Raw genomic sequence first — 27,335 nt, 5'->3', positions numbered from 1 at the left:
AGGAATGTGGCATCCCTGTGCGGATGAAGACAGCAGATACGTGCAGTGGTCACACTGCAGGGAGACTGGACGTACCTCTCTTACCTGGACTGTCTTTTGGGCGGGGGCGGAGGAGCAGTGGCGATAACAGAGGGTCTGAGAGCCCGCGCTTGAGCTCCATGGCCACTTCCCCCGCAGGTGAGTGAGGCCCAGCTCTGCTCCTTTGGGACCCTGGGCAGCCCCTCCGCCCCCAACCTCGTGCCGCCTTTGATGTGTCTCTCCTGCTCACAGCTCCATCCTGAACCTGCCTGGGGAGTCGACGCTGCGCCGGGACTTCCTGAGGCTCCAGCTGGCCAACAAGGAGCGGTCCGAGGCACTGCGGCGACAGCAGCTGGAGCAGCAGCAGCGGGAGAACGAGGAGCACAAGCGGCAGCTGCTGGCCGAGCGCCAGAAGCGCATTGAGGAGCAGAAGGAGCAGCGGCGGCGGTTGGAAGAGGTGAGGGCCGGCCTGGCCACATCTTGTGGCTGGGGTCCCTTCTTAGGTGTCCATCGTGTCCCCAGGTCCCACCGGTGAAGTCAGGGCACTGCCTGTTCCGGGCAGGCACACATACCTGAACTGCAAAGGAGGATGCTGCCAAATGCTCTTACAAGCAGGGCACTTCCCTTGCTGGAGGTGCTGTGACCTTGGTGTGGTCACATCAGAAAAGCCGGTGAAGGTCTCAACCCCTTCAAGTCTTGCCCAGGTATCTCCTTCTCACTGAGGCCTCCTTGACCCCCTCTCTTAAAATCACAACCCCTCCCTCTAGCTGGTCCTGTTGCCCTTCCCAGCTTTATTTTTTTCACAGAGCTCTTGTCACCACCACATGTAATCTATATGTTCTTTCATATGTCTGTCTCTCCCCACTAGAATGCAAACTCCCCGAGGACAATGGATTTTTGTCTCTTTTATCCCTTACGTATCTCTATGTCATGTACCTAGTATCTAAAACAATGCCTGTCACACAATAGATGCCTCCTAAATATTCGTGGAATGAATGAACTAATATTTGAATGGACAAGTCTGTGATTGAGAAGTGAAATATAGGTGTTAGCTAGATCACAGTGAATAGGCATAGAAGTGAAATGTCAAATGTGGAAAAGCAGGGCTGGTCTGTTGCTACTCCATTGCTACTCTTCTGAACACTGGAGAAAGTATTTCACAAGTCCTTCCACACAGGCCTCAAGGCCCGGGGCCGACCTGTATCTTGTGGGCAAGACTTGCCTTCAATAGGTCTACTGTCATCTGTGTGGGAACCCATGCCACCAGCCATGCTTTCCTGCATGGCATGTCCTGAGGCCAGGCTCTCACCCATGGGGTCTTACAGATGTTTATTAAAGCCTCCCTCCCAGAACTTTGGTCTGGGGCCTCTCTCCTCTGCTAGATAAAGCAAAGCCTCTAGACAGGAAGCTGAGAGACCTTGGCTGTTGGGGAAGTTGGATGGCAGATGAAAGTTTCACTAACTGCACAGTAATAGGATAGTAATTTTTTCCCAAACACCATCTTGCTCCCCATTAACAGTTTACAGCAATTCACTTGCTCTGTCAAGTGGCAACTGCAACTAGAGGGTGGTGAATTGCAGACTCCAGGAGCAGATTGCTTTTTAAATGGTATATCCACGTCCAGCCTTCCCAGTTTAAATCAGTGAGGGCCTCCATTCCAGTTTTTGCCATAAATCCCATCAACCTCATTATGTCCCTGGAATATTAGTATGCAGACCAGCAACAATAATACCCAACAGTTACAATTATTGAGTGACTTTAGTGTGCCAGGTAGCGGGGGTGCTTGGCTTATACCCAGGATCTCACCTATTATCATCTCTTTGTACATATCCATTATCTCTCCTGCAGAGTACACAAATCCCCATTTAACAAAAGGAAACTGAGGTTCAGGGAATGGAAGTAATTGGTCCCAGGTGGCAGAGCCATTAAGTACAAAGCTGGGATTTGCACCCAGGTCTCCTTGCTCTGCGTCTGTGTGGGCCCTGAGGCAGGCAGTACATGTAGGTGTGTAATCAGAGCCTTGAACTGTGAACCTTGTAAACATCTGCAGACAGCAGTAGGCAAAGGAAGTGCTTTCCAGTCTAAGTCTAGGATGTTGTCCGTGTGACGGATGCTCAGTACATGAAAGGTTTGAGGTTCACCTGCCGTTGTCTGTTCTCAGAAATCTGCTGGAGTAGACAGGAGCACTGAAGGGCTGCAGGCAGAAGCCTTCAAAGGAGCAGGCAAAGGCAGGGTGATGGGAGGTGTGGGTGGAAATTAGCCAGCTCTCAGAAGTGAAGTACGAAGTGTAGAAGTGGAGGCGCCTGCATCACCTCCAGTTACTCTCCTGGGCACAAGTAGAAATTCTCAGACAGCTCTTTGCAGCTGTGCCTGGATATCATCTCCTTCTGCCCACCGGGCCGGCTGCAGCCTCTTGTGCAGCCCCCAGCCAAGTGCTGCACCGTTTCCTTCAGTCTCTGGAGGACCAAGGGCCTCTGCTGTTTGGATGCAAAGCTTATTCCTTTCGACTTCTGATCAAACCTCTCTCCCCTCTCAGGCTCTGCCCTGAATCCTGCCTTTCCTGCTTCTTTTCTGGCCTGTGGTTTATTCCTTCTGAGAGCATTTCCCAAGGCCCTCACCTCACTGGAGCATCACACCCTGGAAATCTTGACCGTCTGCCTTTCCCCTGTGTGGCTAATGGGCTCCTTCTTTCACGATTTGCTACACTTAGTTTCAGGCTGAAGGCACGTACCATGTAATCCTAGAAAATCCCCACTGTCATCCCAGAAAACATTTAACCTACTGAGAATGCAAACATGTACGCATGTACCTCGGCACAGACACACATATATGTACACACACATTTATACGCATTTCCTTCTTTTTCTTTTTTAATTTTAATACAAGAATGTTTGACCTTTGAACCTAGACTCTCAATTGGTACGTAAGCAGAGGATGCATTGTATTGTTTTCTTTTATTTTTTAGATTTTCTTCCCCACATACCTGGTGTGATTTACTTAAACATGATTTTTTTTTTCATCAAATTGCTAGAATAACAATTTCTGACAGTTAGGAAGCACTTAACCATTAAACAGGTACTCTGTTCAGTACTTCATGTGAATTGTCTCATTGAATCCTCACAAAACTCCCCAGTCTAAAGATAAAGCAACTGAGTCTCAGAGAGGTTAACAGCTTGCTAAATGTCACATAGCTTTAGAGAAAACCAAATTTCAAATCTAGGGGATTGGACTCCAGAACCCAGCCACTGTCACTGAGTCTCTGCTGCCTCTCCCCTGGTAAGCAAGAATCAGCATGCTTTTCCAGCATCTTCCCTGGCCTCTGCTTCTGATATCTTTTAAGGCTGAGAATTTAAGGATTTCTGAGCAAGGTCAAAGAAGCCACGCCCAGCAGGTGCTCATGTTTGAGCTGGATTCTGGCTCTCAGGACCCAGTCAGACCTTCTGCCAAGGCCTCCTTGTGTCTGTTCTTTTGCAGGATTTTCAGGAGTCCCTCCGTTAGACACAAGTCAGAGCTCAGACTGAGTGGGGCAGGAGTGTCCAGAGAGGTGTACCCTCTATGTCCCCGTGGGCACATGGAAGGTGACACAGAGACACTTTGCACTACGCACTGGTGTGCATGTGCCCTGGCTTTTCACAAGAAGTGGGAATGCTATGGCCACAGGGCATCAGAGATTATACTGGCTTTATCTTTGATCCTTTATCTTACCCTTATTGCTTAATAGAGGGGAAAAAATACTCAGATGGCTGTAAGTTCTGAACCCCTAAGTAATGTCTGCCCCCGCTGGGGACTCCTCTCCCACCTCCTTCTCTTGCTGCATTCCATCCATATCTGTTGCCCTGGCCTACGGTGACCTGTGTTTCTTGTCCCCAGTAGGAATTTGCACTACGTTGTCACACAGAAGCAGTTAAATCCCAGTGTTAGGCTTGTGAATTTCACTTTATTATGGGTCGGGTGGCCTTGTGCTGGCATCCTGGGAAATACATTCCTTTGTCCAAATAAAGGCCCTTCAGACACCGCTGTGGTGACACGGGACCATGTTGGCTTCAACTTTCTCAGTGATCTCAGATGTCACCTCCTACCAGAGATTTCTAAGGAATCCCTGCCTGTCCTTTGCTATTTATAGGTAACCATGTGGTTTGCTAAATCAGTATGTGTATATTCTTAGAAGGACTCTCACTGTACACTGAATGGAGTCTTTTATCAGCTTCATGAAAAGGACGTGGTTTCAGGCCAATTAAATGGTAGGTACATGACTCTGCTTTTGACCAATGATAAAGTACAATTTATAACCAAATTCCAGGAATCTGATTAAACCCAGCGGAAGTGAATGGGTCCATCAGTAGAAGAAAGTACCAAGAGGGCTTCTTCTGTTTTTACTCAGTTCAACACATTTCTGTCACTTGGCCTGGACAATACACAGCTTGTTTTACCCTTCATCACAGAGTTAGGGTCCAGGAGTCAGGACCTTGAGGTGTTGAGGTGCCTACTCTGGTCATCTTTGCAGATTGTCCTTGGGCAGCAGATTTGTGGTGATGGCTTGATTCTGCTCAAGAGTTTTGAAGTAATATTAGTGGTTAACATATGTATTTCAACTTCCTGAGTGCCTTCTGTATCTTCATTCTGGGCAGAGTATCTCGAAGTCACAGAAGTGAATCACATTGATCCCAGGAATACCATTCTGGCCCATGGTAGTAAGTTTTATTCTTTGGAGAATTGTGTTCAGTTCTTTAAGCCACCTAGATTTCACTAGATGCCCTCACGTCCGTTGTAATGTTATCCAGTTGTAAAAACAATCAGCTCTAGCTGAAAGAGATTACATGCTTTCATTCTGTCACTTGAAAAAAAATTGTTTAAATATCTTACTGGCCAGCTATAGTGGAGCACTGATGAACAGAATGGGAACCTTGAGTCTAAAACTTCCTATGAGCCTCTAATTTTTTTTACTGCAGGTGACAAGGTCTTTCAAGGACACTGGGCTCAACTCAAGGTTTTTTTTTGTTTGTTTGTTTTTTGTTTTTAAGTATACGACAAAATTAAAACTTTTTTCCTATCCCTACAGGCAGTCACATGACAGATTTAGTGAACATAGCTCCACTATGCGGGCAACTATGCTGGGCGTTGGGAATGGTCTGCCCTTGTGAAGATGAGAAGGAAACAGCCTTTAGGCAAATGACCACCCAAATAACCATTCATGGTCATTGCTAGACTGCTAGTGTGGAAAAGAATGGTGGGAACCTCACCTGGCTTGGAGGGCTGATGGTCAGCATGCAGCTGAAGAAAGTGAGAGGGCCCCGCAGGGATGCTAGGCAAGAAAGCCACAGCACAGTGTTGCAGGGCTTTGTAAGCCTGGCTCAGGAATTTCAAATTCTGTACTAAGAATAGTGAGAAGTCATTAGCATGTTTCAATCCAGGGGATATGATCAGATCTGTGTTTTTTAAATGAAACTTTGGCTGCTGCAGAGAAAGTGATGGAAGGAAGCCAGAGTGGACTAGAGACCACTTAGTCCAGGCCAGAGAGGGTGGTGCTTTAGAGGGATGGTGGTTGGGTGGGGACTGGGGAAGGTGGGCATGGTTGAAATATGTGTAGGATGTGGTAGTTGATCAGACATCTTCAATGGTGGAGAGCAGGTGGTCACAGAAGATTCCCCAACATCAGACTGGAGCATCAAGGTGAAGGTGGAGGACCAGGTTTGGGAGCAGGAGGATAAGGTCAGTTTAGGATGTAATTTAAGATCCATATGAGGTGGCCAGTAGTGATGCCAAGGTTACAGTTGGATTATATTAGAAAGAACCATAGAGGAGGGGTCAAGAGAGGAGGGTGGGGGAAGGGAATAGGAATGACTGGTTTATGGTCATGGACATGTACATTGAGGGATGAGTCCGGGAACTAGACTCTTTGAAAATTAGAGCAGGAGAGGAAAGCGAGCAGAGAAGCCTACAAAGGACGTGGGAGGGACACCAAGTGAGTTTGATGTTGTTGCAGAGAGGGTTGAGTGAGTATTCCAGCAGAGGATGGAGCCACAGGGCCAGCTCTGCAGAATGCTGCCCAAAGGTCGAGGAAACTAACAGCACCCTTTCATTTCAGTGACAAAGAGGATATTTAAAAGGTAGTCATTGGGGAGTTCCCGTCGTGGCACAGTGGTTAACGAATCCAACTAGGAACCATGAGGTTGCGGGTTCGATCCCTTGCCTTGCTCAGTGGGTTAAGGATCCGGCATTGCCGTGAGCTGTGGTGTAGGTCGCAGACGTGGCTCGGATCCCACATTGCTGTGGCTCTGGCATAGGCCGGTGGCTACAGCTCCGATTAGACCCCTAGCCTGGGAACCTCCATATGCTGCAGGAGCAGTCCTAGAAAAGGCAAAAAGACAAAAAAAAAGAAAAGAAAAAGAAAAGAAAAAGAAAAAAAGATAGTTCTTTAGAAATGTCTCTTTTCCTCTCTGCTTTGGAGGGAGAGACGCAACCTGCATCGACTTGGAAGTCAAGAGGTCTGGATTTAGGGGCCACCATGTACCACCCACTTGCCCAAGTAGCTCCCTGGTCTCCCCAGAGCCCCACTTCTTGACCTTTACTGGGAGGTGTCTTAACAAAGCTAGTTCCCACCACCAAAGTAATTCTGAGGATTAACCAGGGAAATGGATATGAAAGGCGTGGCTTTGTCCAACACCAGGAGCTAGATAGATCTTGCTCTTGAAGGACTTGTCAAATCCAAGTTAGACATGGATGACTTTTCATAATTACATGTGCATCCGTTGTGGGCAGCTTTGCTCATGTCATCTCAGCATTCCCTTTCACTCAGTGTGATCGACATTCCCTTTGACACACAGAAGCCACACCGGCTGGAGCCCAGACCCAGAAAGACCACTGGTGGGTAAGGTTACTCCTTGGGACCTAAGTGGTTTCTCCCAGATGCTTTTAGAGCAAAAATGGGGAGGAGAGGACCAGGAAAAACTGCATATCTCTTTAAGAGTCAGTGAGCAAGAGTTTCTGCTGTGGTGCAACAGGATCGGTGGCATCTCTAGAGCGCTGAGACACCCTGGCCCAGCACAGTGGGTTAGGATGCAGCATTGCCACAACTGCAGCATAAGTTGCAACTACGAGTTGAATCTGATCCCTGTCCTAGGAACTCCATATGCCCATGTGCCTTGAGGTAGCCAAAAAAAAAAAAAAAAAAAGTCAGAAAGCAACAGAACATTTGGGGAAATTCTGTTGAGACGAGCGTTTTGATTAACACTATCTTTCTTTTTTCCTCTTAACTTTACTGTGCCTCAGTTTCCTCACCTGTAAAACTAGAAATAACCATAGCATTTGCCTCCCCAGGATATTGTAAGGATTAAAGGAGTCAATTCCCAGGAAGCCTTAGCATAGCACCAGCACTTAATACACACTCAATAAATGTCAGTTGTTAGTATTATTGACGTGGGTGCCTTTGGCTGAGGTCAAAGGTATAATTTCCAAATGTTTACTCTTGTATGTGTGGCAGTGAAACCTTCGTGAATTTATTAAAATAAATGTATGAATAGGTAAACTTTTATTCATGCTTTGGGAAGAATATTTGTTATAATACTAGTGGGAATTTGGTTAGGTCATTAAGAGAAAAAAAATATCAGTAGTTTTTAAACGGCTGGCTAACAGGTGAGAGTAGGAGCAAAGTACATCGGCTTTGAAGTTGTGGAGGCCAAGGTTTAATTCTAGTTGTGTGGCCTTGGGCAAATCATTTGTCCTCCCTGAGTCTCAGCTTCCTTAGATACACAAATCAAGATGATATTTGCTTGGCAGGATTGTTGTGAGGTAAAGGGAATCAGAGGTACAGAAGGCTTGCACCATGCCTGACACAAGCACCGATTGAGAGAGTTGCGTGAATATTTTACTGGTATTTTGCAACTGGTGATTTCAGAGTTGTTAGGTGTTTTGTTTATGTTAAGGGTTTTCTATATAGGTAGCATTTCCCCTTGCCTACCTGCTTTAATTCTCTAAGGTACCGTCCCTGTTTACTTCTCCATCCCTCTTTGAGGGCTCTTCTCTGAGAGTGCCCCTCTTGTTTGTCTTGCTGGGGTTTCATCTGCCGTTAACATAGCCACAGGTCCCAGCCTCCAGCGCAAGGAGGCAGCCCATTCTCCATCCTTCTGGATGCACCTCATCTTGTCGGACCAGCTGCCCCTTGGAAGGTCTCCTCTTCCCAGCCAAGCTCAGAGGCCCTTCCCCTGGAGAAACTGCTTTTTGGTGGGTTGTCTCGTCAATATTTCTTGCTGTCCCTTTCCATGCTGTGTAATTATGATCCCATCGTTGCCACAGCAGATGCACCAAGCCTCACCTGCTACCAGTACCCCAACAAAACCCGTAAGAAGGCAAAGACCTTGTCATGTCTGGTCAGCCAGTGGGTGGCGAGGACACAGTGCCTTGGGAGAGGCCCCTTCACCAGGAAGGCAGAGACAGAGCAGTCCCGAATACAGCAAGAGACTGCCTGGGTTTGAATCCTGGCTGTACCGCTTACTACCTTTGTAATCTTGGGCAAAATATGACTTCCCTCTGCCTCTGTTTGCTCATTTATAAAATGGGATAGTAACTGTTTCAAGGATTAAATGAATCACTACCTACAAAGCACTTAGAACAGTACCTGGCACTGAGCAGTTACCTAACTAATCAGGAAAAAAAATTGCCCATAATGGGAAAATTTTTTTCTTCCCACCGTCCGCCTGCTGGTGCTGCTCTGAGTCATCCCTTTCCTGGTGACCGCTCACAGCTGCGGGCGGCCTGAGCAGGAGAAGGCAATGCGGCCTTCCCGCCCACAGGCCACACTCCCAGGCCCTCAGCCGGAAGAAAGCGCTGTGAGCAAGCCTAACCCTCCCATTTCAGGGCCTGGAGTGTTAATTCACCAGCACTGCTGAGACACGGCCTTTAATTCGCTTAATCATTAACTATAGGCATCGTAATGAGTCCTGTGAGCAGCAGCAGCTGGTCAGAGGCAGAGCAGCCCTTTCTTCCTGGATGCTGTTAGCATCGGCACGAAGATTGAACACTTTCTAGCTGGACGTTTGCTCTATTATTTCAATAACTGAACAGAAATTATGAAACAGCTGGAAGCCAGGTTGGCAGTGGATGCTGACTGTCGGGGGAGGAGCCACCCACGGCCTCTGATGGGGTCTGCCTCGTGCATGTGTGTAATTCACGCCTGTGCTTCAGGAGGATACGTGGTTTGCACGGATGTATGGACCCTTGCTTCCCAGTGGATCCTGGAAGGGTTCTCTGTTCTAACTTAGCTGGCTTTGTCTGCTTGGTCACCTGGGTCCTGTGATGGGAAGGGTTCTCTGCCCACAGCTGAAAGTTGGGCTGAAATTCCTGCACTGCCACTTAAAAGGCTACTGATACTTGAAATCCTTTTGCTCAGATCCCTTCCTCCTCTTGCAGGGAATCCATGGAAAGGATGTGCTTATATTTTATATTTATAGCATTTCATACTGGGGGGAAAAAAACAAACAAAACAGTGTTAGGCAGTTTCTGGCCCTTGGTGTATCTAGGGCAGTTTAGGGGTTGCTTATAAGTGACAGTGAGGAGGAGGCATTGTGACCACCTTCCATTCCATTCCATTCTGACCATTGTCCAGGGTCTTCATGGAATCTCTTTTATTACATCCAGTCTGCCTCTCTTGTGTTCCACAGTCATTATTCTTAGCTATTCCCAAGCTTAGAACTATGACAACAAAATAGTTTCACAGAAAGTATTATTTCATAGAAAGTATTATTTCACATGACATTTAAATCGAATCATTTTCATTTCACTCTTGTTTTCTTCAGTTGGCGAGCAGTTTTATAGAATCACAGAGGCTGGGGAACATAAGGGACCTCAAAAGTGATCTAAACCAATTCTTCTCTCAGGGCAAGAATCCCTGTGTCAATACTCCTCAGTCATTTAACCTGTTTAACATATTATCTCTTCATATATTTTTAAAGGCTTGAGGCAGCCTATTCTATTTCTGAACAACTACTGTTAGAAAATGTATCCTGTTATTGATTCACGTCTTTGTGATATCCCTGCATTAATACAGATTATGTCAAGTAAACCTAAAATGCCTTTCACATAAGCCCCAGAAGTGTGTGAAGGCAGTGATAGTGTTCTTGCCCAAATGGAACCAGTTCCTGCAGTCTTTCTACCTATGATATAATTTAGCATCTGCTCTACTATCCCAGATATGCCAGAGGGGCCCTCTCTGCAGACATTGTATTAATAAACTGGTTTACAAAGGGCTTGTTTTCATAGGACTCAGTATGAGAGTCTCATATTATGTCTTCAGAATGATACCAGAAGGAATCCGAGTTACATCTGCACTTGTCTTTTACACTAACCCACAGAGTCATAGGTACTCAGGATGTCCATGCAGCCATTCTTTGTGTGCATGAGTGTGTGTGTGTGTGTGTGTGTGTGTGTGTGTGTGTGTGTGTGTCCACCCTCATGGCATATAAAGTTTCTGGGCCAGGAATTGAATCCAAGTCACAGCTTTGGCAACACCAGATCCTTTAACCCACCATGCCCAGCTTAGGATCAAATCTGCTCCTTCATAGTGATCCAAGTCATTGCAGTCCAATTCTTAACCCACTGCACCATGGTGGGAGCTCCAGATGGTTTATCTTTAATAGAGTAAAGTAGGAGTGTAAGGAAACGAATGAGTTACATCTAGCTGGTCTAGTTTTCTCAGTGATTCTCTGATTACTGTTTCTTTGCGGAAAAGACAGGTAACAAAGTGAAAATAGATGAGAAAACAGCCACTTGAAAAAGCATTAACACAGCATCCTTCACTTTGTGCTCATCAGTGTCTCAACCATAGATGTCGTTCAGATCCATAGTGGCACCATGGCAAGAGCCAGATGCAAAGTAGAGTCTGGCTTTGCACTTACCAACTGAGTAAACTTGGGCAAGATATTGGCCTGTGCATGCCTCGGTTTCCTTATCTGTCAGATAGAGACAGTGATGGTAGTATGTACCTTGAGGTGAGAAAGAAATGAGTTCCCATGAGTGAAGGGCTTGGGACAGTGCCTAGCGTCACAGGAGGCACTATACAGCTGTTTGTTCTTAACGTGAATGATTATTGTTCTTTTTTGTGATTCTGATTACTCTGTTGTGTAGTGAAGTCAGAGGTGCCAGACTGCTTCACTGTCAGTCTCACGTCTTCCTATAAACAAAGACTTGGAATCCCAGGGTCAGTTGCAAAGAAGCAGGCCCTTGCCCTGCAGTGGTTTATGTGCAATAGTCTTTCCAAAAGTGAAATCTTTACAGATGTTAAATTGGGTAATGGAATACCCAGAAGCATGAATGCCTCTCATCCCAAGTACTGCTCTTGCCAAGCTTCTACAGAGTAGTTCTGTTTAAGTGAGGGGGCATGTGTGCAGTGCAGTTGATTCAAAAGACAGTACTGGGGCCTTTCATTTCGGGTGTCTTTGAACAGAGAGCCCCTGTGTTGAGGGGATGGTTTGAGGCACATCCCAAGGAGCCTGACTGGATTCTGCACTAGCTGCTCTGATGTCCCCCATAGGCCGGCCCTGGTCTCCCACAGTCAGTGGGGTCCCCTCTCACCACATCCAGGAGGTCACCCAGGATGAAAAGAAGCCGAGGTCTCCAAGAACAGGCCAGAATTCTGCTTCGCCCGACTGCTCATTTTGAATCGTTAGTCGATTTTTGCTTTGCAATGTAGCCTGTTCTTGCTTTGACTCTTGGAATGAACAGATGTGTAAGATCACCTCACCTACCCCCTGGTTGAAGGTTTGGGTTAAGGGGACTCATTCAAGGCCATACAACATTCACTCATTCATTACGTATTTACTGAGATTGTGTGGTCCATACTATTTATATCAATAGCAAATCTAGTCTTGCTTCTTCTGATCCACTGTTCTTTCCCCCAAGTCCCGTGTCCTCTCACACCTCCTCTCTTCCCCCCGGTGGCATATCAGTTTGCAGCTGAGCGATATTAATTCTCAAATGTGGATGTTACTTTTGAGTCTGTATAATGGGAAACACAATGTGTATGTAATAGATAGAAGGGCCCAAAACCTTTATGCAATGGCATCTCACCTTGTTTCCCCTCATTCTACCAGATAGTAGAACCAAACTCAAATTCAACCTGGACACCAGGTAAGTAGTACAAAGCAGCCTAGTATCCTATCTGGACTAGACACATCTCTGATTGATAGAATATTCGCCCAGATACTAGGGACTGGGAGCTAGTGGGCGTAGAGTGGAAGAGGTGAAGTCAGACCAACCTGGGCTTGATGATCAGCTCCACTGTTTTGTGTGACATGGAACAATATAAAATTTAATTTCTCTCAGCTTCAAGTTGCTTATCTATAAAATGAGAATGATAGCAATAAACTCTAGAGTCACATTATGTAATTAAATAAACTGAAGCCTCTAAATCACCTGGCACACAGAGACAGCACCTGATATAATGGTACGTATTCCTTCCAGGATTTCCCCCAACTTGTCTTGTGGCCATTGACAAAGCATTGAACCTTTCTGAAAGTCTTTAAACAAGGGAAATAAAGAAAATGACATTTATCTTACCCAGCAGGCTCCAATTAGAATAATCTATGATGAGATACTTTTTTGGTTAAAAAAATAAATAAAACAACAAAAACCCACCCTTCAACGCAGATTACAATCTTGTGCTTTTTTCCCAAAAGATCTGTATCCTTAGAATGACAAGTGAGCTGTATGTACCTAGCCGTGTTTGCTCTGGGCCATGGTACAGACTTTTAGATTAGAAAGGAGATTGGGTTCTGTTTCCCTGTAAGTCCCAGCCAGATCTATACGTGGGACTGTAGCTCGGTTTAACCCACCCTCCATGAGAGACCATGGAAGTATCAGAGCGAATTGATCTCCACTGCTGGGAAAATGACGTGGTATCTTCATATGTTGAAAGAACCAAATTACCAGTCTACAATTTTTCATTTATCTCCATTTTGATTTTTCCAAGGAAGATTTTGAGGTTTCAAAAGACTTAGAGGGCCAAGATAAGGTTTTCATTGTTTACCTGTACATACTCTCTCTCTCTCTCTTTTTTTTTTTTTTTTTTTTTTTTTGTCTTTTTGCCATTTCTAGGGCCACTCCTGTGGCATATGGAGGTTCCCAGGCTAGGGGTCTAATTGGAGCTGTAGCCACGGGCCTACACCAGAGCCACAGCAACTCAGGATCCAAGCCGCATCTGCGACCTACACCACAGCTCATGGCAACACAGGATCCTTAACCCACTGAGCAAGGCCAGGGATAGAACCTCAACCTCGAGGTTCCTAGTCAGATTCGTTAAGCACTGAGCCACAATGGGAACTCCCTATATATACTCTTCTTTATGACTTTTCTTCATTCCAGGAAGCCTTAAGGTGGCTTGCAAAGATTAATACAGAAACTAAAAGTAAAAATAAATGATAAAAATAAAGTAGAAGGAACTAAAAATTGAAGAGAAAAACAAGATGAAGCCAGGGTAGTGTCAGGTCATAGGATACCTGTGCAGCATGGCATCTGCATGCTGGGAGGGGAGGGGTGGCAGGGGCAGCCTGACTCTGAGAGTCTTAGCAGCTAAGGAAAGAGGCAGACCTGAATGAGCCAATATTCATGCTGTCCAGATAAGAGTAGACCCATTTCTCATTGAAAACCTGTACACTCACCTGGGAATGGTTGAATAGTGCTATGAATAACGTCTGAGTTATTCACAGGAATAAACTCAGAGCTTAGCTGTATTCTGCTCTTCTGATCACACTGTAAAATGCAATCTATGTTCTAACAGTTCATCAAAGTCACTTCTATGAGGCCAGAGCACTTTGGTGCAGTGCACACCTGTTGGTTAAACTTAATCTAAAAAGAACATTTAAAGAAACAAAAGGAAAGAAAGACTAACTCCATGGCCTTTGTGATGACCACCCATGAGGATTATTTCCTACTGCTTTAATAAGATTTGAATATTTAAGTGTTAAGACAGTATGCTCTTGAAGAGTCAAATTCTGCCCAGTCAACTGGGAATAAATGTATAACCTTTGCCAGTCCCGTGAGCAAAGGGGCAGGATTATTTGCTCATTAAAATGAAATAACCAGTTCATATCCTTGAAAGTACAGCCATACAACCTCCGCCTGGAGATGGCCTGAGGGGAACATTCTTTAGGGAAGATCAAAACTGTTTGAAAAAAGTGATTCTTTGGGAACACCGGCAGAAGCCAAAGGGATGAGGGGACCCCTGTGATCTACTCCATAGATCAAGGCAACAGTGATTATGGCCTGGAGAACTTTCCGAGTAAATATTCTCAACCATTCCCCAACCAGGAAAAAGTTAAGAAACTTATAAGAGCCTATTGAATATCTAATTTTATGTGCTATAACTTTTGGAGATGTCTCCAAGAAGATGTGGATGGAAATATACTTCTAAGCAATTCAGTATATGGGGGAGGGGGGGGGTCTGCCAAGAGTTTTGGAGTAGTTGGTTTAAGCTATTCTGTTTTAACAGGACCACTGCCATCTTTCTGCCTCAGTGAATTTTAGAAATATTATTTAATTCTTCCCTTTTCAATTCTTTCCAGCTTAGACATCTCTTCTGTTATTTTCTTTTCCTGCCTTTCTCTAAGATGGAAAATCGATCCCATACCAGTGCCAATCATAGGTGGCTCTCTTTTTAGAAAAAAAATTGTCAAAGATTGTCTATTCTCAGCATAAAAGACTATTCTGGCCCAGGAAGGTGTCAAAGGGTAAAGAGGTGTCTGGGAGTCTGTGAACCTGTCTCCTCTTCTCTTTCTACCCCATCTGTGGTATATAGGTCAACAAACATCAATAATATCTGGCCTTTTATGGCATATAGTAGAAGATAAAAACTGGAGTAGAGGAGTTCCCTTGTAGCTCAATGGGTTAAGAATCTGGCATTGTCACTGCAGTGACCCTGTTTACTACAGTGGCACAGATTGGATCCCTGACCCAGGAACAGCCAAAATAAAACCAAAAGAACAACAACAACAACAAAACAAAACAGAGTAGAGCAGGGACCCTGCCCACAACTTAGATTGCAGAGTAAATAAGACATCTCAAATAACCACAATATAACGAACTGCAAGTACTGATAGGAGAGAAAATGCCCCCTCCAAAAAAATAACAATAATAATAATAATAAATGATATTATATTGTCTTCCTTTGCCCCAGATTTCTTGCTCAGTTCAGTTCAACAAAATCTCTGTACCCGTCAGGTGCCAGGCCTCACATGGGGGTCCAGTGGGGATCAAGCATAAGCCTTGCGCTTGAACTGCTGCTTCTAGCAAGGGTCATCAGAGCTTTGTAAGGGGTCTGCTTGAGGCCAGGGACTTGGTCTTTTTCTGACATGATTTGATATATACCTTCAAGCAATCTCAAATTCAAGAGGAGAGAGAACAAACATTTTTCCAAGAAAGGTATTAGCATTGAGAAACAACACCTGGAAATTGGCAAGGTGCCTTCGGCAGGTTGAGGAAGTGATTTATTTTTCCAACCTCACTGCAGGAACCAAAGCCCTGGCAGATGCCTCCATGCCTTAGCGGCTGCAGATCCAAATGAGATCATTATTAATTATTAGTCACTTTTAAGTGTCTTTCTCAGAAACTACAGTGTACTTGGGAAGCTCAGACCCTCCTGAGTTGCAATCGATAGTGTGTACACCTCGCATAGGGACCTGAGTGGCATGTTAATTATAAAACAGTATTGATTCCTGGAAAGGGGGTTGAAAATGTACAAATCCTTCACATAAAAATCAGCTAAATCTTCAAAAGCCTTGATTATATTTTTTTTTTCCTCAAGAAAGAGACTGATGGTGGGAGTATAAAACTTGAAATGTTACTAAATTAGGGCTGTTTCCTGCCAGGAGCCAGATCTGTACACATAATTATTTTATTCTCTGTGCTGGCATTGATTCGCTTTGGAGGAGTGTTGGAAATATCTCTGTTTGGGGTCTGTAATCCAAATTTTTCAGTCAGTTCCTATGATGATGTTTTCTCCTCGCATCGCCCATGTTATTTTTCTGTAAAACAAATAATCATATGTCTGGAACTTGACTCACCCCTATCCGCCTGCATACCTGTCATTCCCTCCCCTAAACCTGCTTTTCTTCCTCCTTATCACAGATATGCCATGCTCCTGGGCCAGAAACTTCACTCACCACTCTCTCTCATGGGCCCCATGGTCACCAAATTCTGACCATTTAATTTTGGCCTAATTCTACTTTCTGCTTCTAAGTCAGGGTCTACTGTTGTCCTGTTGGAATGACTAGAAAGCTAGATCATTTTTAGTTTTTCTTCCTTTTGGCTGCATTTCAGCAGGGATTACAAACATGGACTTTCCAACTGCCTTTGCTTAGCTCATGGGTGCCCTGGCATTTCCTTAGGGTGACCTCACATTGCATTTTCAGCTTCTAGTCCTGCCCGTGCCATGGCGGGAATGAGCCCTCTTAAAAATGCAGGTCTGGTCATACCATTTGATGGCAGACAGTCCTCCAGCAGCTCCCGGTGGCCAACAATCTAAGATGGACAAGCTGTGGTTGAACTGGAAGGGATAGACATTGAGTTTTAAAAGATGCTGCTTAACTCTGGAGCCTCAGAGGCTGTTGGATGACAGCAGGTCTGGGGGATTGCAGGCGCCAGCCACATCAGGCAGGCCTCCTCCTTCGTGGGCTTCTTTGGAACTTCAAATATCTATGTTGAGTTGGCTAGGACTGGGACAGAGAGCCTTTGTACTAGAAAGTTCTTTCCTGGTTTTTTTTTTTTTTTTTTTTTCTTAGAGCTGGTTTATCAGTGTAATTCAGCCACAGTCCATTTTATCTTGGATACTGTGTGTTTCCTCAGCCAGACAGAGGAGTGCTGTTGAGATTGTTACCAGGGAATGGACCCTCTGATAGGGCCCCTCAAAACCTCACATTTGAGGAAGAAAATCCTAATGCTACTACAGGGCTCTGACACACAGGGCCTGTAGCATACCTCAAAAGGTGTACTCCTGGCACGTGCTGCGGGGAAATACTTTGTAGTGTAGGAGGTTCCTGCACATTGTGGGATGTTTAGCATCCCTGGCCCCCTGTGCTAAATAGCAGCCATGACCCTCTGTCATTGGGACAACCAAAAAACTCACACATGCCCCCACACATGCCAAATGCCCCAGGGATCGGGGAATGCCTTAGCTGAGGAACATTGGCTCCTGTCACTGCTCCTAAGAGAGTCTTTACTGAGAGTATAACGAAGAGTTGGATTAATTCTGATCTGTCCCTCCTGTTTTCTCTTCATCTTCTATATTGATTGAGCTCAAACTGGAGTCACATTGCCTGGCTTTGAAATCAAACTCCACCACTGACTGAGTATGACCTTGAGTGTGAGCCTGACCTTGAACAACTATATAATCTTTCTGTGGCTCCGTTTTCTTATTTATTTATTTATTGACCTTGAATAACTATGTAATCTCTCTATGTCTCCGTTTTCTTATTTATTTATTTATTTATATTTATTTTTTTTTTTTTTATTTTGTCTTTTTAGGGCCGCACCCACAGCATATGGAGGTTCCCAGGCTAGGTGTCAAATCAGAGCTATAGCTGGTGGCCTACACCACAGCCACAGCCATACAGGATCCAAGCTGCATCTGCAACCTACACCATAGCTCACGGCAAGGCCAGATCCTTTAACGCGCTGAGCAAGGCCAGGGATCAAACCTGCATCTTCATAGATGCTAGTCAGATTCGTTTCCACTGAGCTATGGCGGGAACTACCTGTTTTCTCATTCAAAATGGGGGATAGGAGTTTCTTCTGTGGCTCAGTGGGTTAAGGACCTGATGCTGTCTCCGTGAGGATGCGGGTTCTATCCCTGGCCTCGCTCAGTGGGTTAAGGATCTGGCATTGCTACAGGCTGTGGTGTAGGTCCCAGATGCAGCTTAGATCCTCTGTTGCTGTGGCTGTGCCCTAGGCCTCAGCTGCAGCTCTGATTCAGCCCTTAGCCTGGAAACTTCCACATGCCTCAGTAATGGACCTAAAAAGAAAAAAAAAGCGGGGGGGGGGGGAATAATAGTAATATCTACCTCAGAAGACTTTTGTGATGGTTAAATCAGATAAAGCATGAAAGGCGCTTACTGTGCCGGCTCTTGGAGGCATGATGGTTTCTGAGCTTAAGGTTTCAGAGCAACAAGTTGAAACTGACACTTAAAAGTGAATACTCCAGATGATAAAGAAGGGCCACACTGTGTATCAGAAAGGGAAGGGGACTAGATGGGAGTCAAGGTATTGTTTTGCACCCTCAGCCGCAATTACTGTATATATCCTCTAGAATATGTCCCTTCATTTCTCTGGCTTTTGCTTTCTTTATCTGTGATACTTTTGCCCTCCATGGTATGGAAAAGATTGAATGGCATGAGCATTGCAAATGCACTTTAAAGCCTATAGAATGTCACAGTTTGATGATATATAATAAGTAATTTATTATACATCAGTGTTACCTACACTTGATTTGAAAACCCTCATCGACCAATTGGGAGGACATCCTTCATGGCAACTTCCTGGGATATGTATAAACCTGGGAAGCCTATCTGCATGGTAAACTCTGGCTCTCCATCACCGGGTCCGGGCCAGTGCGCCCCCAGCCACATCTGCGGACCTTCCGGCATGCCGGCATCGAGTTAAGAGCTCATGATCCACTTTCCACTGATCTCCTTGCTGGGTTCCCACCCCACCACTGCCATTTCTTTCATGCCTTTCTGTTTGTTGCCCCACAGCAACAAAGGCGAGAGAAGGAGCTGCGGAAGCAGCAGGAGAGGGAGCAGCGGCGGCACTATGAGGAGCAGATGCGACGTGAGGAGGAGAGGAGACGCGCGGAGCATGAGCAGGTACAGCCAGGGCAGTGAACCCTGCAGAGGGATGGCTGTGTGGACACCAGTGCCAGCCGTCTCTGGGGTGGGGTCACCTTCTCTTAGGTCTGCTCAGTTTAAGAAGGTTTTCACACTTTCTCAAGCAACTATTCTCACCTGTTCAAGAAGTCAAATGCACAACCTTGGCACAGCCCACTTATTCAACCTGGCTTCCGGCCTAGGTCGAAAGCCCCTGACATACCTTGATCTTGTGATTCTCCCAACCTTGGGTATCTACTTTGAAAGTAGCACTGAAGCATGATAAATGAGCCAAGTCCTTGCTCTTTTGTCACTTCAGAAGAGCTTTTCTACTCACACAGCTCTGGTCTCAAGACTTTGAGCAACCGATACAGGTCCCTCTCTCTATTAGAATCACATTCTGACAGAGCAGTGAAACTGCAAGATGGTTCCATTACAAAGATGGTGCATGATCACATTCAACCATTATTTTATCCGTGTTGCTTGCACAGGAGCCCCTGAACTTTACAGCATCATTTATCCCAGGTAGCCCATAAAAAGGGAACCTGTCATGAAAAGTTTTCAGAGAAGCTGGGTTCTCAAAACCAAATAGGAAGAGCAAAGCACTGAGCCCATCTCAGTCCACTGCTGCTGCAGGCAGAGGGCTTGTGCTTTTGACTGTATTGAAATGCTTTTGCTTCGGTGTGGGGTACCTTTCCTGTTGAGAAAGGAGGTGTCTGGGTATTTTTTTTTTTCCTCTTTCCTTCCACACTTTACTTGGCAGCGCTTATCACCTTTGAAATTACCAGTTCTTTTTCTCTCTCTCTTTCTCTCGTTGTGTTCCTCTGAATTCTCTGCTGCCTACCTCTCCAGGAATACATCAGGCGACAGTTAGAGGAGGAGCAGAGACAGTTAGAGATCTTGCAGCAGCAGCTACTGCATGAACAAGCTCTACTTCTGGTAATGGGAAAGCCTAGCCAGTTGACCTGCCCTGTGTCCGTCGTGTGTGTGTGTGTGTGTGTGTGTGTGTGTGTGTGTGTGTGTGTGTGTGTGTGTCTGTTGTCTCCTCTAATGTGCCAATCAGGCAGGAAGAAGGGATCCTTCAAGCTTCATGGATCTGGAAAATTTCCTTAAACTTAATGCATTTCTTGACCCAGTGTGCTGAGTGTTAATACATTGAATACGCTTGTTATGCATTCTTTATTAACTCCAGCTATTTATGAAACTTTAACATGAATCCAGTCTTATTATAAGTTCAGACGGTTTTTGAGACCCACTGTGTTTATTGCAGAGTAATATGTAAGGTCATTTGCAGCATGCTGGAATACAATCACAGCAAAGTGCCCTTCGTCCGTAAGAACCCACTCAGCTCTGGAGTCATATTTCATTTGCAGACTATTAGCTTTACCCTGACGATGGGAACATTTTGTGTTCCCTGCTCAGGCGGCTTCCACTTGAAGTACTTCTTTATTATTATTACACTGCTCTCCAAATGAGCTTCTTGGTGTATCTTTTTTTTTAACTGAACTTTTTATTCGATGGCACTGTGATATTTTTTAGCTTGTACATAAACTGGCTGATGGCTTTTGTTGGTCCAAATTTTGTTAAACAAAAGATGATTTAGGCAATGTCTTTAGGTACTCGTTTAGTTTTGAACTTAATTGTACACATTGGAATGGTTTAATTACCAAACCAGGAAGTGGATGGCTCCTTATAGGACCTGTGTGCTGGTCCAAATGCCTTTATTATCGCCACTTTCTCGGTTACAATTCATCAAGAGCAAGTAACTTTGCAAAGGGTGGTGTTCTGTAGGCATGGCCATTAAACAATAATGTTTTCAATAAATGCCACCTTCTGTGTAGATGCTAACAAGTGAGGCTGTAGCTTATCTCTATGGCACATCCTGACCTCCTCCTGTGGTTCTGTTGGTGTTAAGGCCCTTTGTTATTTATCATCTCTCTTGCTTCCATTGCATGCTTCACTGGTACTGGCCAATGGTTTCCATATGGTGATTTAGCTTTTTCTTTGCTCCCCTTTCCTGATCTGGACAGGAATATAAGCGCAAACAGTTGGAAGAACAGAGACAAGCAGAAAGACTACAGAGACAGTTAAAGCAAGAGAGAGATTACTTGGTTTCCCTTCAGCATCAGCGGCAGGAACAGAGACCTGTGGAGAAGAAGCCACTGTACCATTACAAAGAAGGGATGAGTCCTAGTGAGAAGCCAGCCTGGGCCAAGGAGGTAAGTAAGCAAGTACCCCCAGGTCCTGTTGGCCATGGTGAGTTTATCTGGTAGCAGTAGAGGGTTAAACTAGTGATACAACGTTGAAAAATAATTCAATGTGAGACACACATGCTTTGCTTTTGGAAGAACTATAACATTACTTCTGTACCTTAATCCATTTGTGGTTCTTTTTGTAAGTAACAACAGAAAGTAGAAAACCCTTTTCCTTCTTGGAGACTAAGTGAGTTTGTGAGACCAGGATTCTTAGTGACTTCTCTATGGAAGAATATGATTTAAGGCTTAAGGGATTCTAGGCAGGATCATTTCCAATCCATACCTAGACCCCAAAACTGATCATTAGTATTGTCACTAACATTCCATGCTCTTTTGTCATACCAGTGAACACACAGTTGGTCCCAGACTTGTGGTTGTGGCTTACTTGTAGGGTCAGAGGTCATTTATATTTCTTTTGCAAATACTTCCAAAGTAACAGTGCTTCATTTGCTCAACTACTAGACTAAGGAAGGATTGGGGAAACTTGACTCTGTGATGAGCTATTTTTAAAAAGCTCATTAAAAATTAATTGAATGGCAGGGGGATAAACAGTGATAATCAAATCAGCAAGGCAAACAAACAAAATAGTAACTCCAGCCAAGGTCAATAACCGTTCCAGGAAGTTAGTGTATAAACTAATATGCCTGACACACTGATTTTCAGTTCCGTCATTAACGTGGCACCTAACGATTTCCTTACTTTCTTGTGAGCATAACTGGTCATTAAAAAGGGTGTTTTATGCTACTTTGCATTTTGTTCTAGAATCTTCAGGTATTTATAGCTAGAGTTTATTTCAAGTTATCTAGACTACAGTATTACCAGAACCAGATTTCTTACATAAGAGCCTATTTTTATAAAAGGTTTTTATTATCTGTTCAATCTTACATATGTTCAAAAAATGCCTAAAATTATGTTGTCCTAATGTTAATAATGGTTGTTTACAGGAAGTAGAAACTACAGTTTCACTTACAACTTTTTTGTGCTTATATATACTGTTTAAATCCTTCATAATGATAATGTAGTATTTTTACAAAACTAATAACTTTTTTCTTTTAAAACTTAAAAACTAAATCTGTAGAGAAAATAATTTGATTCAATGTAAAGAACTTTTTTTTTTTTTTTTGCTTTTTGAGCCTCACCCAAGGCATATGGAAGTTCCCAGGCTAGGGGTCAAATTGGAGCCAGCCTGTGCCACAGCCACAGCAATGTGGGATCCAAACCGAATCTGTGAACTACACCAAAGCTCACGGCAATGCCAGATCCCTGACCTGCTGAGCGAGGGCAGGGTTTGAACCCAAATCCTTATGGATACTAGTCAGACTCATTTCCGCTGTACCACAGCAGAAACTCCTAAAGAACATATTTTATTGCTTTCCTTTAGAGTGTATAAATGTGATTTGTAGTTACCTATATCTATAAAAACTTTCTCGTTCTCACAGGTGAGTGATTCAGTTTTTGTGATTCCACTCCCAGGTATAGCACCAACCCCTTAATAACAACACCCCCCCCCCCAGTTATTCCAGCTAAGTAGAATCACTGCTGTTAAACAGTAGCTGATGTGCTTCATGGCTGGCAGAGATGTGCCATCTTCCTCTTCTGCTAAGTCATTTTCTAGCCATGCCAAACTAAAACACTCAACTAAGCCAGACTCATAGCTCTTGTGTTCAGAAGGCTGAAAAACTAGTCTCTGCTAAGCTAATGCCAGTAGCACCTAAATTAACAATTCCAGATCATGACTTCTGTTTGAGCGTCACTCACAGAAGAAAGATGAACCAGCTTGTCCTATTGGATTTGGTCTTGAAGATCAGCTGCAACTCAGGAAGCCTCAAGGATCACAGTGAAATCAAGAAAGCAGTATCACTCCCGAGGTTGTTGCCCAATTTGAGAGTTAGGAACTAAGGTCATATGTGTGTCCTCTCCCAACACCTCCAAAGTGATGAGTCCTCAGTTGCCTATCACTGCAAATTAGGAGGTCCTTGGAAATTCATGTGGACCTCAGGGCAGAAGGAGCATGAATTCATGAATCCATACAAGTATCCTGACTCCTGTAAGAAATGCTGCATCACTAAATGACCTCTCTTTGATGCATAACCACCTGGCCTTCAGTGCTCCCAGCCCCAAGCATGAGTTTAGGAAAGGGACACCTACAGATCCCATTGGAGAAGACCATGATGCTTTGCAAAGCATCCCCGATTTTCTTCTGTCTCTCATGCAGCTCCCTCATGCACAACTGTACCAGAGGAGGTGAGGGAACCATGAAGCAGTTTCCACTTCCTTTCTTCTACCCTCTACGCTGCATGTTCTGATTCAAACTTAAACAGTTTCACATCATCATTTTTTAGTTATTATTTATCCTTAGCATTGAATTTCCTGGCCTGTCCTCTCTATTCAGAACTAATTCACAGGTCCCAAGTTTTCAGAAGCTATGGCATTCTGGGGGCAAATCTTTGCAGATGTCATCAAGGAAAGTTTTCTAGACCTCCTAATTCCCCTGTGCTTCTCAGCCAGGCTCCTAGCAATAAACGAAACAAAGCAGTTGGGCATGCAAATAACATGGCTGTGTCACCAAACACTCCCCATATGAGGTTCCTGGGTCATCCTAAGCCTGGGTGGTGGGTGACATCTTCCTGGGTCCATGGCTTCCCAGCAGCTGGTGCTCTTCCTTTAGACTTCATGCACTTCTAGACAATTGAGACCATTCTTTTAGGATTTTATATGTAATCCCATCCTCCTGAGTGTGGTTAACATAATCCAGCCTCCAACTAACCACTTCTGGATTCATGAAACAGTTCCTAAGTCTGAGAGTGGATATTCATATTTTAGAAGGAAGATGAATAATTTAGATGATAGGATGAGAGACAGTGCTAAATTGGGGACTGGAGCAACTGGTATACAAATAAGAACAAATAATTGTCTGTCTCAGTTTGAGTCATCATTTTTTTAACACCCATTTCTTAAAATAGGAATAAAAATGAGCATAAAGATCCTTATCTTGATCTTTCAGTACCTTTAACCAGCAATGTATGAACTTTTCTACTAGACCTTTATTTACAGGTTTCTTTCCTTATAGTAGGGAAGTAGTGGGGATAAAAGCAGCCAAATTGTAAAAAGCATTTCCAAGACTTTAGATCTAGACAGAATTTCTAGCTCAGCAGTATCTTAATTATAAACTGATAAAAAGAGCCTGGATTAAACTCTTTTTTTGGAGGTAAAATAAAACGTACCATTTGTTTTGTTTTTTCAGATGCATCCTCTGCCAGGATATAAATGTGAAAATATCATCACCAGGGATGAGTGGGCAGGGTCTATGCCATGGTCTCCTGTGGTAGAGCGTCTGAGCTTTTTTGCCCCATATGCCATTGAAGGCACCACCCAGCCCATCCATCTCACATCCACAGCAGCCTCTTCTGTAATCCGCTCCAGTGTTTGTTGTCTAATTCTGCTCCATACCTTCTCATCAGGATAGTTTTTCCTTCTTTGATTACTTTTCCATCCACTTATTTCTTTTATTGCAAATCAACATTTTTTATTAGCAATGTAATATTGTTATAATGATTCATCCTCCATGTTTTTATTGCTTCATTTGGTAAAACTAAGTCACCACCACATTTCTCATTTCCTTATTAATTTCTCGGATGTAGTAAGAACAAATGAAAATACTCAATTATTGGCAAATTTTGTTGAGTGCTTATCTCTCCTTTTACTGAGTATTTTAGCTGTTCTAAGTGTCACATTGGCTTTGATTTTCAGATTTCAGCCAGAAAGAAACATTAATGTCTCTATTAACAGGAGGGGGGCATTCTCACCCCTTTCAAATTCTCTGCCATTTCTGGAAGTCAGATTTGTCATATATGTTCTATGAAATCATCAATATGATATTCTATTAAACAGCAAAGATTTGAAGGTCCCCACCCCCCAGTGGCACTTTTTGAAAGATGGTGTTTCCTTTTCTTATAATGCCTTTTCTTTATAAGGTACAGATTGTTGTTACTTACAGTCCCGTGTAATTGTCTGGGCCTGGCAATAATTTTTTTTTTTTTATTTCCACCAACACACAGCAGTGACAGAATGCTCTGTCTGCATGAGTATGTCATGAAACTGTATTTTAATTTTTTTTTAACACTCCATCATGTTCTTTCTCTGTAATGCATGCCAGTCATCTGGCTCTGGTTTTATCTGGCAAATGACGGACCAAGATGTCTCTTTATATCCCATCAACCCATTGGACTTTGAAATCCCTGTACATAAGAACTCCTTCTCCACTTGTTTTCTCTGCTCTACGCTGATGGATTTTTCTTTTTATGTAAGTTATTTTATACATGAGGTCCCATATTACCATTTAGAGAATTTATAGCTCTGCTCCCATCTTTCCTCAATTTCTGCTTCTCTCTCGAGATTTAGCATGAGAGAGACCTGGAAGGAATAGGAAAGAGTTTGAGTTCAAGGTCTTCCACCCCCTGGCTGTGTGACCTGAAAGTCTCACAGCCTTCCCGAGGTGCAGCTTCCCCATCTGTACTTCCTGTCAAAGTCAGGAAAGGCAACCATGTGGCTGAATGTGCCACTGAAACTACGGGCACTGTGCAAATGCAAATGAAATAGGGAATTCAGCATAGTTCTCCCAAGGCCATTGTTGCCCACAAGTAATAAGTGTTTTACCTTCATTGTTTCAGGTTTGGATTTCACGGGAGCAGTACACGTGGCTCTCTCATCACTTCCACTTTCCTTCCCCCTCCTCCCACCCCCAAGATAGATACACACTTTTTATTTATTTATTTATTTGCTTTTTGAATCACACCCGCAGTATATGGAAGTTCCCAGGTCAGGGGTCAAATCAGAGCTACAACTGCCAGCCTACACCACAGCCACCGCAACATGGGATCCAATCCGAGTCTGCAATCTACACCTCGGCTCACAGCAACGTTGGAACCTTAACGCACCGAGTGAGGGCAGAGATTAACTTGCGTCCTCATGGATGCTAGTCAGACTTGTTTCCGCTGTGCCACAGTGGGAACTCCAGTGCACACTTTTTAATTTCCCATCTCAGCTTGCTAAAAATCTGCCTTTTTACTTTTAAGTTATGTGCTCCATTCACAGGAGATCTGTACTTTTCTGTGGGATCGTTTAGACGTAGACCCTGGAAACGTAGTCCAGGCCCTTATCTATAGACAAGACTAAATTTTAAGCATTCCCTCTGAATGAAAGTCCCCCTCCACGTCACCCCCATCCTCAAAGGTGCCCCAGAGAACAGACAGCCCCAGTCTTGCCCAGTAACTGTCTCCCCACATCATGTGATTTTGCCAAAAGACAGTCTGACTCAACTCTGTATGTGCCCAGTGAGTGCAAAGTCAAAATACCTAATGAGGGCTTCAGAGTTCTTTGACATCTTTCTCTTCCTCCAGCATTTGCCCGGAAAGACAACAATCAAACTGTTTGGTCCAGTTGAGGGGAAAAAAATAATTCCTATACGATTGTGTTCAATTCACCCCATATTAGCTCATAAGTTAGGGCTTCTAAGACCTGCATAGACTCTACAAACATTAAAATGCACACTATGACATAGTAAACATATCTTTGTTGTCAACGTTTTGCTTTCTTTTTTCTTTCTTTTTTTTTTTTTGGTTTCTGAGGCTATAACTGTATCTCTTCTGCTGGAGAAGAGTATGGTAGACCATCTTTATTAAAACACTTGTAAAATCAATTTAAAGCTATTAGGATTGAAAGTATTCAAAACAACAATTTGAATCATTACTATATTTGTGCTTTTTTTTTTTTCCTGCAAGAGTACATTTCAATCATTACATTTGTGATTTTTTTTTTTTCCTGCAAGGGTACAATGAAACCTGAAAGATGTTATTTTTTTTTCACATCTGTAGTTATATAATGATCATAACAATCCAATTTTATAGGATTTCCATCCCACAGCCCTAGCACATCCCTCCACCCCCCAAACTGTCTCCTCCAGAGACCATAAGTTTTTCAATGTCTGTGAGTCAGCATCTCTTCTGCAAAGAAGTTCAGTCTGTCCTTTTTTCAAATTCCACATGTCAGTGAAAGCATTTGAGTTGGTGTCTCATTGTATGGCTGACTTCACTTAGCATGATAATTTCTAGGTCCATCCATGTTGCTAAAAATGCTGGTATTTCATTCCTTTTGATGGCTGAGTAATATTCCATTGTGTATATGTACCACATCTTCTTGATCCACTCTTCTGTCGATG

The 27,335-nt window shown here is 43.9% G+C and overlaps 1 protein-coding gene across 24 annotated transcripts in view; it reads left to right on the top strand.

Moving 5' to 3' along the window:
- TNIK (TRAF2 and NCK interacting kinase) overlaps window positions 1-27,335 on the top strand; it is a 405,867-nt gene that overhangs the window by 311,651 nt on the left and 66,881 nt on the right. For 12 of the 24 annotated variants that reach the window (XM_084990276.1, XM_084990272.1, XM_084990274.1 and 9 more), the window contains exons 12-15: window positions 271-475; window positions 18,753-18,863; window positions 19,716-19,802; window positions 20,894-21,082. In XM_084990276.1, coding sequence (XP_084846402.1) covers window positions 271-475; window positions 18,753-18,863; window positions 19,716-19,802; window positions 20,894-21,082 — 592 coding nt within the window. The remainder of the gene's footprint in view (window positions 1-270; window positions 476-18,752; window positions 18,864-19,715; window positions 19,803-20,893; window positions 21,083-27,335) is intronic. The other 12 variants (XM_021071173.2, XM_084990277.1, XM_084990278.1 and 9 more) reach the window with 1 other exon arrangement.

The sequence above is a fragment of the Sus scrofa genome, chromosome 13 (assembly GCF_054392235.1).
Source record: "Sus scrofa isolate SSC_HxYL_T2T_F1_AM1 chromosome 13, Sscrofa_HxYL_maternal_Yorkshire_Landrace_v2.0, whole genome shotgun sequence".
Lineage (NCBI taxonomy): Eukaryota > Metazoa > Chordata > Mammalia > Artiodactyla > Suidae > Sus > Sus scrofa.
The sequence above is the reverse complement of the archived record's forward strand: the minus strand, read 5'-3'. Positions and strand labels throughout refer to the sequence as shown.